Source organism: Populus euphratica, unplaced genomic scaffold, assembly GCF_000495115.2.
Source record: "Populus euphratica unplaced genomic scaffold, PopEup_1.0 scaffold46.1, whole genome shotgun sequence".
Lineage (NCBI taxonomy): Eukaryota > Viridiplantae > Streptophyta > Magnoliopsida > Malpighiales > Salicaceae > Populus > Populus euphratica.
In genome coordinates this window covers 2,828,968-2,843,626 of record NW_011499852.1, presented here as the reverse complement: position 1 = coordinate 2,843,626, position 14,659 = coordinate 2,828,968, and the positions used below count along the sequence as shown (strand labels likewise).

Sequence of the window (14,659 nt, the reverse complement as noted above, 5' to 3'; positions counted from 1 at the left end):
AATAAATTGAATGATGTTGTCGAATAATAGTTTCAACAACTAAAATCAGTTACATATGCTACCTAAAAAATTTTTAGATACGTATCAATAATTTTTTAATTAAAATACCACATTATCCCACTACAAAATAAATATAAGAAAACAATCATTATGAAATTATTAATTGGCCTGAAATCAAGCCATGAGAAATTTTATTCAAAAGATAATAGAGGTAATATGCTGTGTTTGAGAAGGTGAAATAGAAAAAAAAAAAACTTTCTAGGTCATAGTTAAGTTTTTTTCTTCTTTTAAGGAAAATTAAGTGATTTAACTTTAGGTGAAATAGAAAAAAAAAAAACTTTCTAAGGAAAATCAAGTGATTTAACTAAAAAATTATAAAAAGATCAAGATATCCCTAATAAATTAAAAAATAACTAATGAACCTATGAAAATATATATTTACCTCCAAGACCATTTTTTTAGTTTGTTTTAAATAAAAATATAATTTTACTGTTTGAATTCACTGTAAGAATTAATTAGGTTATTTTAAGCGCCATTGCATGATTGATTTGTGGTATATTATTGATTTTTTTTTAATATAATATGTTTTTCCGAACCAGCTTTTGAAGGGAAGGACTGAGTATTTGAAGGGAAGGACCCTCGGGGCCATAAACCTGCGTTGTCCAAACCTTGGCTGGAAAGGATGGCATGGCACTTGCCCTATGCCTGCCTTTCAGCATAACTGTGCTGGGCGCTTTAAAATCTTGATGTTTCGTTCCCAATGGATTTTGATCGTTTTGAAGATTCCACCGTTCATTAGCGGCCAAGGCAGTCAGGCAAAAGCGCATAGAGAAGTCCAAAAGTTGCTTATTAGTAATCACCAAGTTCATAAATTATTTCAGAATAAACTGTATTTTATTTTTGCTGCTACTGTAGACTCACTCATGACTGTATTATGGATGACTACATGCATTCACAATGAAAAAATGAAGTCCTTATAGTTTTAGGAATTTACATTTTAATTCTAAATTTTATTTTTATTATATTTTGATCTTTAATTGTTGAGAGAAGAGAGAAAAAGATTTTTATTATCCATATTTTGTCTACAGAAATGTTAATCTTAGTATTGATTGATCCATCATGAAAAGAAGCAATCAATGAATGATGTTTTGGTCTATGAAGGAAAGAATATGTCACGGTTCTAAAATTTTATTATTATTCTATTCGCTTTTTATTTTTTATATTGATCATAAAATATTTTAAATATTTTAAATTATAAATAAATTTATTAGAATTTCAATAATATTTTTAAATGAAAATACGATGGTTATCAAAATACCCTAAAAATCAATTTATTGGTTTGTTTATTATTACTTTTTTTAATAAAACTAGGCATGCTCGGGGTTTTTATAGGTCAAGTTCTAGGGCCTATTGGTTGCCCTAAACTATGAGCCCACTATTGAGTATCCATGCGCCAGCGTGTCATGTCAGGAGCCGAACCTCCATGCTAGAATAGAAAGAACTTGCCAAATAGAATCCTTCTTGTTCAATGGTATTAAAAATAAATTATTATCCGAAATTGATGGTGGGGGTTGAAAGGGAGCTGAGCACCGACGGTGACCTTAAAAACCTCCTATGGTACTGTACCGATAATTTATTAACGAGGGCTCCTCCAGGTGCCTCGTCTCTCACACGTGTCAGGCCTCCACATTCATTTTATCAACTCTCTCGAGTCTCGACTCGACGCCCTATCATCCATCTCCCAGGGCACAGTGAATCGACAGACAAAACAAAACAAAACAAAACAAATCAAATCAATCATCAGTTCTCTGCTATCCACTGCTTAGCAACTGAACTACTGCTGTTTTCAGGTGATGGAAACCCTAGCCAGTTCTTTCTCAAAGATCATCCTTCACAAAAATGGAGACAGACCCCTTTTCTCATCCAGAGAATTGAGACATGAAATTAGTATTTTTCCATCAAAGAAGCTTGTTCATAATGTTGGCTTCTTGCACTTCCTATGTGTGAAACACAAGCCTATCTGTACAATTCGTGTTTCTTCTTCTCCCTCACCTGAGTCCCAGGCATGCGCTCTTTTCTTTTCCTTCTCTCTTGCTCTATGTATATCATAGCTTAGCTTTCAAGTTTCAGCTTTCCTTTTTAGGTCTCCAAAACTTTCTGGAGTGGTTCCTTTTCTTGTCCCTTATTAATTTTATTTATTCTCAATTGTTGGAGATGTATTCAAAATACCCATGAAGGCAGACTCAAAGATGTTTTCTTGACAAGTTTTCAAAAGAGAAAACAGAGCCCTTGGAAGAATTATATCGAAGACAGAGAAATTATGCTTAAAATACTTATCTTTAACCTCTACTTGTGTTTATTTCTCTAAGCCCTTGGAAGAATTATATCTAAGACAGAGAAATTATGCTTAAAATACTTATCTTTAACCTCTACTTGTGTTTATTTCGCTAAAGCAGTTGTAGTTGATGATGTTATAAGATGCTTATGGGGTTAGGGCTTATTGTGTATGTGCTTAAAATTCAGTATAAAATCTAAACTGATTTTAATTTCTTCTCGTAGGTAGACTTGGAGATCGGAGACGGTCAAAACCAAGAAACAAGTAAGTATTCTTTTTCTTGTTTGGCCCTTGAGATCTTTTGGTCAACCCTTAGTCTCAGCTTGGCGTGCTTATCTATGAGTGCAGATGAATCAAAGACAGTTCGTGTCAAATTCCAGCTACAGAAAGCGTGTTCCTTTGGTGAGCAATTTACCATAGTGGGGGAAGATCCTCTGTTGGGATTATGGGATCCTGGAAGTGTAATACCATTGAACTGGTCAGATGAGCATCTTTGGACTGTTGAACTGGTAAGCAGAAACTACTAGACGATGTATAAAATGTTGTTGCTTTTAGAAATATTTGATGAGGTGCTGATGCGTTTTAATGTTTTATGTAGGATTTACCGGTTGGAAAATCCTTCCAGTTCAAGTTCATACTGAAAGGTATTGGTGGGGGAATTTGCTGGCAACCGGGTCCTGATCGAGTTCTCCAAACTCGGGAAACTGATAATACAATCGTAGTTTGGGAAGATTGGGAAGATGCTGCATTGCAGAAGGTAACAGAGGAAGAACCATCTGCTAATGGGACTGAGGAACCTTCTGTCAACCCAGAAATGCTGATTGTTACTGAGAACTTGACTCATCAAAAGGAAGAATTGGTTTCTGATGCAAGCAATGGAGGAGTTACTATGAATGTGAGTTCTAACCCGGAAAAGGAGCCAACTCCAGTGACTTATGAGAAACGAATTGTTGCTGATAACATTTCTTCTATGCAAGAGAAGCCTGTAGCAATTGTAGCAGATAACATACGTTACTCAGAGGGGGCTTCTGCTGTGAATGAAGTGTTAGTTGAAAACAGAACTAAGTCAAACAAGAGTACGGTGATCAGAGAGGATGGTGTCAGAAATGATGATGCTCTAACAGCCATAAACTCATCAAAGGACGTCGGAGGAATTGTGGTTCCTCATGAAGCAGATCCTGTTCCGGTACCTGACTTGTCTGCAGTATCAGTTCAACCAAATGAAGCAGCTATTGACAATGAAGGTGATACAAGTAGGGCCTTTCATGCCTCTGTTGGAGTTAATGAAGTTGAGAATCACAATTTCCTACAGGTAACTGCCTGATTAATGCGTACTCCATTGTCTTTTTCTTCGTTTCTGCCACCAATTTCGCTTTGAATGAAATAAAGTTATTGGACATTTCCTTTGGGCGATTTATCTAGTGCTAGGGGATTCACTCCAAAGAATTAATCTGGCATTGGTTTGTATCTTCTTGAAAAGACAAAACTATCCAGAACCAAATAACTCTGCCAAAAGGAATGGAACAAGAAAGATCCTCTCTTCCCTCTCACTTTGTCAAGTGTACACTTGTATTCTGGACAGGTTAAAAAAAACAGAGCTTCATGTTCCCTTGTTCTTTAGAACCAGGATCCACAGATGCTGTGCCCCTGGCACTTTAGACCGGTACATTTTTGTTGTAAACATCATACGCGAGAGAACAGCAGAACTCTTTGTTAACAAATGAAATATGTTACCGAGAGCTATTGCTTTGAAATATGCAAGAAGTTCTAATAGTAACTTGATAGCCACCACCATTTCCATAAAATGAGAAATGCTCGAGGAAAGAAAAAAACATCAGCCTCCTCCAATCACAAATCTCCTCGGATGGTTGCTTCTTTACAACCACTCGGGCACTCATACAAGCACGTTAAGGCTATTGCAAAGTGCATGTTACTGGTTTGATAGATCTTGTGATACATTTTATGTCATTTATGTCCATTATGCTCTTCTTGTCAATTAACCGAGTTGTAATAATATTCAGTTAGATGAGAAGCATGAATTCGGTGACAAACCACTTCGAGAAGAAACAGTTAATGGTTTCATTGACGGGGAGCAGCACGGTAACGAAGTCAAACATAAGCCACAGGCGGAAGAAGAAAAGCGTGATACTGATGATGACAATCCACAAAGAGAAGAAACAGTCAATGGATTCAATGGTGAGGAGCAGCATGGCTATGAACGCGGATACAAGCCACTGGCCCAAGAAGAAAAGAAGCAAGAGCTCGTTAGAAATAGTATTGTTCAAAATGACCTGCACTGGATACAGAAGCTGCTAACCAATTTAGGATTTCTTTAGCTTCAAGAAAACTTATTCTGTGCCTGATCCCGTGCTACTACTTGGTTGTCTACAATTTTTAAGTGGCCTGGCAAATAGGAGGCAGCGAGACAATTGCAGGTGTTAGTGTAGACATTTGTGACTAAGCCATGATGTCGTTGTAAATTTTTCTACTAGCTTGCATGAAAGATGCTGTTATTGTCACCTGGATATTGAAACTTGTATTTATATGTTGAGTGTTTAATGATTTTAACTTCCCAAAGTTGTTTCATAAAATGAAATAATAGTAATAACCAGGCGCTTGTACCATGTCTCTCTCTCTCTCTCTCTCTCTTCTTCGGCTCTCCCTGAAAGAAAAAACCCTAGCAGCCGTGGGTGAAAGAATCATGGGCGGCAACCTTTTCACTTCTCCTCCACGATTCTTGATCTAAGTTTCCAATTTTCCATATAAAGTAAAACCCATAATTTCACCTATTCACTTCCTCACTTAGTCTCAAAACTTCCACCCGCAAAAATAATTAAAACCCATAATTTGTAACAGAAGCAATAGAAGTCATAACGTGAGCTGGAAGTAAAGAAGTGAAATAACAAAGGAAAGAAGAATGGCGGGAAAAGATGTAATAGATGACTGGTATAGAAGAAGAATGGGAATTAAAGTAGTTAAAGATTGTAACAGATTCAGTTAGTTAGTTGGAGTAGAGGTATAAATAAGAAAATGATGTAAAGAAGAGTTTAGTTTTTGAATGATTTTGTAGTCAGCATGTTGCTCGTGATTTCGTCAACAAAAATACAAGAAGCTGACTCCACTTTGTGGTGAGAAAACAGAGAGGAGAAAGGTAGAAACTCTAGTTTTGAAACAGTGGATCCTACTTTATACATGAATTGTATTTTGTGGGGTGGATTCCTGTTGTAGAACAAGTTGAACATGTTTATTTTTTAAATGTCGGAGAGCCTCGAAATAATATCGCTCGTTTCCGGGGGGTGTATCTGACAACTAGGAACATGTGCCTTGGTGTATGTGAAATTCTCAGGGGGGTGCTCCTGCTTTAGTCGTAATCCTCAAACAAATTCCAGGAAGGTTATACAAGGTTGCTGACAAAAATGGGGGAAATTTAGTTATTGTGGTGTTCATTCAAGGATCCAAGTCGCAAGAATTCGCAGTTTGGTTGAATTTGTATTGCAAATGAAGTATTTGATGAAATATCGCTATGAAATTTTAACTCTTCTCTAATTTTTGGCAAAGCTGTAATATTGATTTAGAAACAAAGTAGAGACTATATGTTTAATGAAAAAGTTGTATTATTAATATTACAATAATTCTTTAATCATCGAATAGACTATGATGATAATATTATAAATAATTCTATATTTTTTATTGATTTTATTTTAGCATGTCAGTATTGGGATATAAAATATTATGAAATTATGAACTTTATGATATAAAATATAATTTCCCAAAGAACAAAGTTAATATATATATATATATACACACGATTTTGAAAACAATGATGTAGTTTTTTTATTGAAAGAAATGATAGTATAAACTATGAAATTGATGTGTAAGCAGAAGGGCCTATTTTAACTGTAAAGCTTCATTTTCTGTCCAGTCATGGAAATGCTACTGTCATCTAATTATAGTTCCAGGACGCAAGGATCCTGCACCAACACATAATTGATGGTAGATTCTTCTGTAATGATAGAGAGCGCATGTTTCTGATGTCAGAGCAATTGACCGACACTTCCCTCCTCCATACAAAGATGAAAGCAGCAGGTAACCTCGAGAGTGACAAGTCACCGGAGATTCTGGAACTTGTCCCTCGCTCCGGTTGGCAATAATTACCGTTACTAACTCTGTCTCGTTCAAGGGGCAGAGAAGCATAATCATAGTCAAATGATATCACAATGCACTTGAAACAATGTTGCTCTGTTACCAAAGACGCATCCTCTGTGGTCTGCATTGAAAATCTTAAAATCGAAACCAATAAAAAAAACAAATCTTGCAAACATCAATGGTAACTTGAAATTTTTTAACTAGATCGAGGTAGGCCCACGGGTAACTCCCAGGCTGAATAGCTCCATATGTAGCAACATTTGTGTTAAACCACCGTTGCTTTCTTAAGGTGCTCCGCTGAAAGCTCTCTGCCCCAAATCATTTTTCATCACCTGACAGCGAAATAATGACGCATAGAAACTTTTTTGCATTTTATCACTGTAATAAATTAGGTTCTAACAGAGCTGGAGTTACTGATTCTCCCAGCAAGGACCATCTGACCTGTTGATCCTGACACCAAGTCCTCGAGTCAATACCAAGTTTTCTCGATATTAGCGACCTGAAACATGATTCCGGGTGTTGGGTTGCTGAAAGGGTAGACTTCGTGAACCACGCAGTTCTTCCTTTGACCGTTTACTTGGTAAAGGTTGAGGCAATCTGGGAAGATTAAGCAACCATATCAGGAAGGCATGCACAATAATTAGATTTCGACAACTAGCAACTCAAGTAGGAAGCAACCAAGCTTCCAAAAAATCACCAACACACCATCATGTATCTCCAAACTAGACATGCAATAATTCTCCATGACAAGAATGCAAATGCCGAGACCAGATTTCGTATACACATCAGGAAAAAAAAGTACCCAACAATACAAATTGCCAGGAATAATTCATGTTCTACAAAGATTAGCAATGAAGGAATCACAAAGGTACAAAAGTGTCATTACGATGCATCAAATCAATCAAAAAAGAAACACCTCACCCTACAATTTCCTTCCAACTTGCACCCCAGAGAGTAGCATAGATTCATAATTCCAAATGAATCTAATTTCCATGGGGGATGACATTCAAAAAGCACATGCCATACACGAATGGTACAAGACAGCATGCAGAAGTTCCACAATAAGGAATAGAAAAATGAAAGACAGGCAAAAAGGTTCAGCAAGGAGTATATATGAATGTACAAGTGTGAAAATTTCCAGGACAGGACCCGAAAAAAAATCCTTCAGACACGACGTTCAGAAAGGCAAGAACAATCCATCTCTGAGACGCTCAACACAAGCTTCGCAACTCCCAAACCACCTCAATAAGCCAACCCTAGGACTGAATTCGCCACTATAGAGCCCATGAATTCCACGTGTTCAAATAAATCCACTTCATGACTCAAAAAAGAAATGAAATCCAATCTACTGAAAACACTGTCAAACTATTGGTTCGAACACAATCACTAGTCACACCAATCCCACTCCTCAAAAACTCGTTGGAAAAAAGTTTCTGCCCTACTTCCTCTATGTCATTATGAGATCAAATTTACAATCGATTCACTATAAAAGGAAGAATATTTTTTGCATTACCTTGGGGAGCTGGCACGCTTCTGCTGTTGATTATTTACCATATTGGATGTACTCCCAAGTTCAGCATCAGCAACCTGCAAATCATTTGTCAAGAATATAACAGCTGCATATTAGGCATGCAGACAATGTAAAGTAATAGAAAGGGATTGCTTATAGCATTCTATTAATCTAAAAAGTGAAAAGGCATTTAACAAACTTAAAATAGTAATTACAGGTTTAAAAATATTTAGTCCTTCAAGTTCACCGTCAGTCAAGTGCCAAATCACCCAGAACAAAAACAAAAAGATTTTCCAACACATAACAAGACAGAGAGAGGCTTTTGAAACCAACAAAGACTTGTGATACAGTGGGCCACATGAGAAGTCAGAAAAAAACTAAAATAAATAATTGCTGGCTTCAAAATTGTGGAAGATAAAGAAGTAAACAGAGACTCCCAATGAACATGACAATAAAATGGTAAATCAACTCTAAAGGGATAGCTGATTCAACTACATGGGAGTACTTGGATAATGGGCCTGACCACCAAGTCTTACCTCTTAACAAGAATAAGTGGAGCTTGGTTAAAGCCACAGTAGCAGACATGAAGCTAGCTCACTAACCCTTCACTGTTTTAGCTCCCACATCTTGGTGCAATGCAAACTCCAAAAGGGTGTAGTTTCAGTTCAGATAACCACTTCCCCATCTGGAAATTTCTTGCCAGCATACCCTTTATCCAAGCATCGCCTATGTTTTTAAACAAATGAATCAAACCAACTACTGAAAACATCATAAAAAAATCCTCACCTTGGGAAGACATTCTCTAGCTAACCCGTCTTCTAGTACCACGTCACTTGATCCAGGATTTGTAATGTCCCATACAAATCCATTCTCGTATCCAATAGAAAGCTTATCAAAATCCGATCAAATGCACCAGGATGGGGTGAAACATATGCTATATATTTTTCTGAAAACAGTAATATATTCAGTACTTTCTTATAAAACATGTGGGTCAGTATTCAAGGCCACAATCAACTAGGGAATATATGCTGATATAAGAATCGTAAGTGTTGCATCTATCTAATTTATGTTAAGCCTGGCTAAAATGTCCATTAGCGACCAATATGCATATGCATAACTATCGCATAACATCAACCCTATGACTATCCATTAGCCCGGCTAACATCAACCCTATGACAATATCAAGAACTTTCTTATTTCATCCTAGATACGCCAAATGAAACAAGGAGACACTCCCTAGAGAACCAAGACATGGACAGCAACAAAGAGAAAAATCAATGAACAATTCACACTTGACTAACCTAGATCATGCAAATATTTAACTCCATGTTCATTGAGAGAAGAAACAATAGAAAAAGGGTATCACAATTACAAAAAATAAGAAGTTTCAAGCAAGGAGAATTATGATAGAAAAATGAGCTGGAGATTAGATTTACCTGCCAAGCTGCGAAGGGCATTCTCAGCTGCTTGCTGCTGTGCATCCTTCCTTGTTGTGCCCATTCCAACACCTATCTTTTCACCAGTGAACAAAACCTAAATCATTTAAGTCAGCAAAATGAGTTTGTTGGTGTCAAAAAGCAGCATGATAATCGCTTAGTCTTTTTACAAATGATCAGACAAAAATATAACAAAAAGGAGATTATTTCATAGCATTGTTCATTCCAAGTTCCAGTATAATTGAACTTTTGCCACTGATCTGCTAAAATCCACCCAATTTCCATGAAGGTTTTATGCAAGTTTTCTTCCTCATCTATTTTCTATTCAAAGGGGCATTTAAAAAAGAATGGCCATTCAGCAGCTCATGTCAGTCTCAATGGTAGGAAGCTGTTATTGGCTTCAAGAGCAGATAAGGAGTTATCAAAGAGAACACAAAATTTGCAAATTTGTGTTGGCCCTGCATATCCATTCAAAAAATAAACATGCGATAATAGAACGCAGACAGACAAACACCATATCTTCATGTATTTTAGTTATAATTTTCAAATGGTAGCAAATAGCTAATAAAAAATAAAAAATATATATATTATTTTAATATATTTTATTATATTTTAAAAAAACAATTAGTAAACAAGCTCTGAGTCAAACATGGAGGATGAGGTGCAATTCCCTGTTGTATATGCAAGGATTTTAACTTTTAATGTCAGAAAATCAATAAATACAAATAGAAATATTAAAAAAGTATTTTTATTGTTAAATTTTTAAGAGATTTTACTGTCAAAAATATTCCCTTGTTATATACTAAAAGAATTACAATGATAAAAAATTAAAAAAAAAACAAAAAAAAATAATGATTTACCAATATAATTACCGACAAAAATTATTTCTTCGGTAAAATCCATCGATAAATTTGTTAGTAAACTATTAATAATGCTCATCATATCAATTACAAAAAAAAATCACCAAAGAAAACATCCATCGGTATTTTTCAGAGATGGACAAAATGCGAATTGAAAAGTTATTGGTATTATTTGGTAATTTTCTAAAAAAATTCAATTAATTTGAAATTTTTATTTGAATATTACAGACAGAATCATTGATGGATTAAAATATTATTAGTAATTGTTGCTAGTTTTTGAGAATTTTTTTATGAAATTAAAAATTTAAATTCAATATTATCATTAAAACCGTTGGCGAATGTACCTCAATGAAAAACATGAATCCTTTTATTTCACAAAAGAGACTCATTTCTTATTTAATTTTTTTATTATATATAAAAAAAACATCAATATTTAATTTTTTTTTTTCTTATCTTTATCTTCTTCTTTTTTCTTCTATTATCCTTTTAGTTTTTTAATTAATATGCTTTATTAACGATACTAAGGATCACATTTCTTAAGAGGACATTCCCAGGGAAAATAAGTTCCTATTAAAGCTTTCAAATAAGTTTATATGTAAAAAAAATTAAAACTCCATAGTGAAACACTACGTACTGTACTAATAAAACAGAGTGAAACATTCCCATGGAAAATTAAGGATCACATTTCTTAAGAGGACAAGTTGTCAATAATGGTTGTGTGGAGAGGATCGCTCAAGTGAGTAGCCCAGTTGTTGAGAGGACCTTTCCCGGTAACCCAAGCTTGAACTGCGAAGCCTAGGAAGGCTACCATGGCAAGGCGAGCGTGCTTGATCTCTGCCAATTGAAGGGTAGCCTTCTTTTCTGGGTCGGAAGCTAGGCCTAGAGGATCAAAGAACTGGCCTCCTGGGTAGAGCCTTTTCTCTGGGTCAAGCTCTGCGTTCCTTTGGAATTCAATGTATCCAATAACGACAACCTCAATCCAGATCAATGCGGTAATGGAGAATGGTAGTGGCTGACCAAGGTATGATGAGCCTTCAACTAACTCCACCTGAAACAAACACAAAAATCATATATAAGACAACTTTTCATCATCGAATTCCTTAAAAAACATCAAGAAAAATTCCTGACGTATATATATACCTTTCCAGCATCTTGCCAGGTAACTCCAGTGAGCCACTCAACAGAGAGTGCACCTAGAGTAGCCAACATAGCCCACCTTCCATGAATGAGCTCACACTCCCTGAACCTTTGCAACCCAAAAACCTCACTGTAAGGCTGAAATGGAGTTGACTTCACATCAGCAAACTCAGTACGTGTCCCAATAATATCTCCAGCCAGATTCTTAGCCAAGTTTTGGTCCAAAGAGTCAAGCTCAAACTGCAAGTACTCAGCTGGTTTGCCCAACCCAAATGGGTCAAATCCGTAATCACCAACCAAGCTGCCATCTAGGTACTCAGGTGCCTTGGCTCCTGGATACCAAAGGGGGCGGTCTGGAGTGGGCTTGATAGACTTCTTGGGTGCTTTCTTGCCACCAAATCCGAACCTAGCTTGGATCCTACCCGAGTTTGAATAGATATCGGGCAGACGTGTTCCCATGAAGGAAGATGTAGCGGCAGCAGCTGTGGTGGCAGCCATGGCTGGAGTCTAACGTTAACTGCGTGTGTTTTTTGGAGAGTTGCGGAATGGGAATCAGTGGTGATATGGTAGTTTTGTTGTGTTCTACTGGTTTTAATGAAGGTTTGATGATTTATCCTCTGTGGTGATTTAGAGGCCGTTGGATCAAGTTGCGTATCCATCTGATGGTTGTGAAAGTAGAGACCTTATCTTGCCTTATCTGAATGTGGGGTCTGGTGACTTGTGCTTTGCTCGTAACATTCTGCGCCATCCTTTTGTGGTCAATGTTGGCAGGAGAAAATCTCGACGATCATCTTTCAGGATTTCTGTCGGGAAACACTGCACAGACAGCATTTTATAAAAATTAGATTTTTAATTTTTAATTTTTTTTAATATATTAATATCAAAAATAATTTTAAAAAAATAATAAAAATATTATTTAAATATATTTATCGATAATAAATATACTAAAAAATAATTATTATTAAACTTCCATCATGCAGGATTTCTTTTTGATACTTCATAGTTTTATGTAATGTAGCAGCAGTAAGAAATCTCTAAACTCAACTCTACTTGTTTCTCTACGCTTTCTGCATGATTTTTTCCCGTGTTGATGCTTGATGACTAAGGATTAGCTACTTGCTCGGCGAATGACCTATCACTGCCTCATTCTATGCTTTTCCAAGCAAACCCTAAAAAAATCGACAGTATGTTCTTATCACTTGGACTCGCCTTATCATTGTTTGTGCAAGCAAAATCTCCAAATCAATATTTTGTTTTCCCACAAGAAAAATTAATAAGCAAGCAAGCACAAAGAAAAACTCAAATTTACTTAAGGTTTTGGATTTATACTTGAAAATCTCATGTTAAATTAAACCTTGAGAGGGTGCAATGAAGTTTAAAGGACTATCTTATTGATTAGCTTAAGGTCCATTGACCCCCTATGTAGGAAAATAAAACGAAAAATAATCTTTTATTTATTCGGAACGATTAAAATTTATTGACTAATATTATAGTATATTGCCAATAATAAAAGTAAATCCAACCCCATTTTTAATTAAGAAAAAAACCAATATTAATAAAATTCTTTAAATTAAAAGTATTAGTTTCTAAAAAAAGGCTTTTTATATAAAATACTTGTTAATTTTTTTCATTTTTTATTTATAAATCTAGAAATAAAAAAAAAACTAAAATAAAAAAGAGATTCAGTATATCCCTACACACATATCACTATTTACCATAATAATATAATTATCATTTTTCCCTTCCAAAAAAATTAATTTTCTTAATATTAAAGATAATTTGGTCTTTTTATAAGATTCATTAGCCATTATTAGATTGAATAGGAGTAAATCTATCTTTTTTATTTTTAAAGCATAATAAAATCAAACTTTTTAAAACTTGCATCTAAGAATTTTTTTCTACTTTCAATTTTTAAAGCAAAATAAAAAGACTAAATTATTCTTAAATAAAAAATTTCTTTGACACAAGTAAAGGGTTTTTTTTTTCATCATATATATTTTTTTGTTAGAATCAAGTTGGATGAGGAAAATTTAATATTTTAATAAATATAAAATATCATTTAAAAAAATATTGGTTGGCATGTGCAATACATGCTTTAGCATAAAAAACACTTTTGTGCTATTCAAGTTGCGCGCGAGGATGTTTTTAGTAGTCAAACGATGACTTTCAAGGTGATATTCAAACTCTTGATGGATCTTATTTCTGGATACCTTATTTCTAGGTAACGTGTGTGTATGATATATAAATTTTTTATTTGGAGTCAATCATCTTTTTTTTCTTTTCTCTCTCTTCTTTAATTTCCTTTCAAGGTGATATTCAAACTCTTGATGGACCTTATTTGTGAATACCTTATTTCTGGGTAACGTGTGTGTATGGTATATAAATTTTTTATTTGGAATCAATCATCTTTTTTTTCTTTTCTTTCTCTTCTTTAATTTCTGCACTTAAATCTATAAAATTTCAAAGTAATCTTTCAATTTGTTTTGGCTTTTGATTTGATCTATACTTTTTTATGGTTATATTTATTACCCAAATTATAAATTTTATACGTTAATATGAAGATAATTATAAATTTTTATGGTTATATTCATTACCTAAATTATAAATTTTATACGTTAATCTGTTAACCTAGATATTAATCTAAATTGTTAATACATTTTATACGTTAATCTGTTAACCTAGATATTAATCTAAATTGTTAATACATTTTATACGTTAATCTGTTAACCTAGATATTAATCTAAATTGTTAATACGAGGATAATTATAAATTTTATATGTTAATCTGTTAACTAATTATAAATTTTATATGTTAATCTGTTAATCTAGATTAAACCTAGATATTAATCTAGATTAACGTAATGTGACAACATCCTTTACCATTGATTTTTTTTACAACTTAATCATTGGACACTTTGAAATTTTTTTAACCAAATCACTATTTAAAGGGAACAATAGTTTGCTCTTAGCCTTGTTTAAAGGGAACAACAATTTGCTCTTAGCCCGCTATTTCAAATAAATCACAATAAATTTGTTTATACTTTTTCACATATATGATGATTAATTTCTTCAAGTTTTTATCTTCATTTTAAATATTTTATCACGCAGGAAAGAAAAAAAACAAAAAAAAAAACAGAAACAATGCTCTTTTTTTTTTTTTTTGATATGGCCAGTAAAGAACCACGGGCACCGATCCTAGTAGAGACCAGAACGAGAGAGAGAGAGAGGGAAATTGC

The 14,659-nt window shown here is 34.4% G+C and overlaps 2 protein-coding genes and 1 long non-coding RNA gene across 8 annotated transcripts; 1 reads left to right on the top strand and 2 right to left on the bottom strand.

Annotated features, from left to right (window-relative positions):
• The first annotated feature begins 1,559 nt into the window (after window positions 1-1,559).
• On the top strand, window positions 1,560-4,901 carry LOC105121950 (uncharacterized). The gene is made up of 5 exons (XM_011020831.1): window positions 1,560-2,063; window positions 2,560-2,599; window positions 2,684-2,844; window positions 2,934-3,647; window positions 4,357-4,901. The coding sequence occupies exons 1-5, from the start codon at window positions 1,854-1,856 to the stop codon at window positions 4,669-4,671; spliced, it is 1,440 nt and encodes a 479-aa protein (XP_011019133.1). The 5' UTR covers window positions 1,560-1,853; the 3' UTR covers window positions 4,672-4,901.
• Window positions 4,902-6,439: 1,538 nt separating this feature from the next.
• Window positions 6,440-9,964, bottom strand: LOC105121949 (uncharacterized). 6 transcript variants are annotated; one of them, XR_841631.1, is made up of 5 exons: window positions 9,428-9,964; window positions 8,528-8,937; window positions 7,995-8,068; window positions 6,923-7,078; window positions 6,440-6,813 (listed from the first exon to the last, which is right to left on the bottom strand). It is a non-coding gene; the product is annotated as an uncharacterized LOC105121949 (long non-coding RNA). The 6 variants fall into 6 exon arrangements; XR_841626.1 differs by having other exon boundaries at window positions 6,923-8,068; XR_841628.1 differs by having other exon boundaries at window positions 6,440-7,078; window positions 7,187-8,068.
• A 928-nt stretch (window positions 9,965-10,892) lies between these two features.
• Window positions 10,893-12,007, bottom strand: LHCB4.1 (light harvesting complex photosystem II). Its single transcript, XM_011020829.1, has 2 exons — window positions 11,428-12,007; window positions 10,893-11,335 (listed from the first exon to the last, which is right to left on the bottom strand). The coding sequence occupies exons 1-2, from the start codon at window positions 11,920-11,922 to the stop codon at window positions 10,976-10,978; spliced, it is 855 nt and encodes a 284-aa protein (XP_011019131.1). The 5' UTR covers window positions 11,923-12,007; the 3' UTR covers window positions 10,893-10,975.
• Between the last annotated feature and the right edge of the window lie 2,652 nt (window positions 12,008-14,659).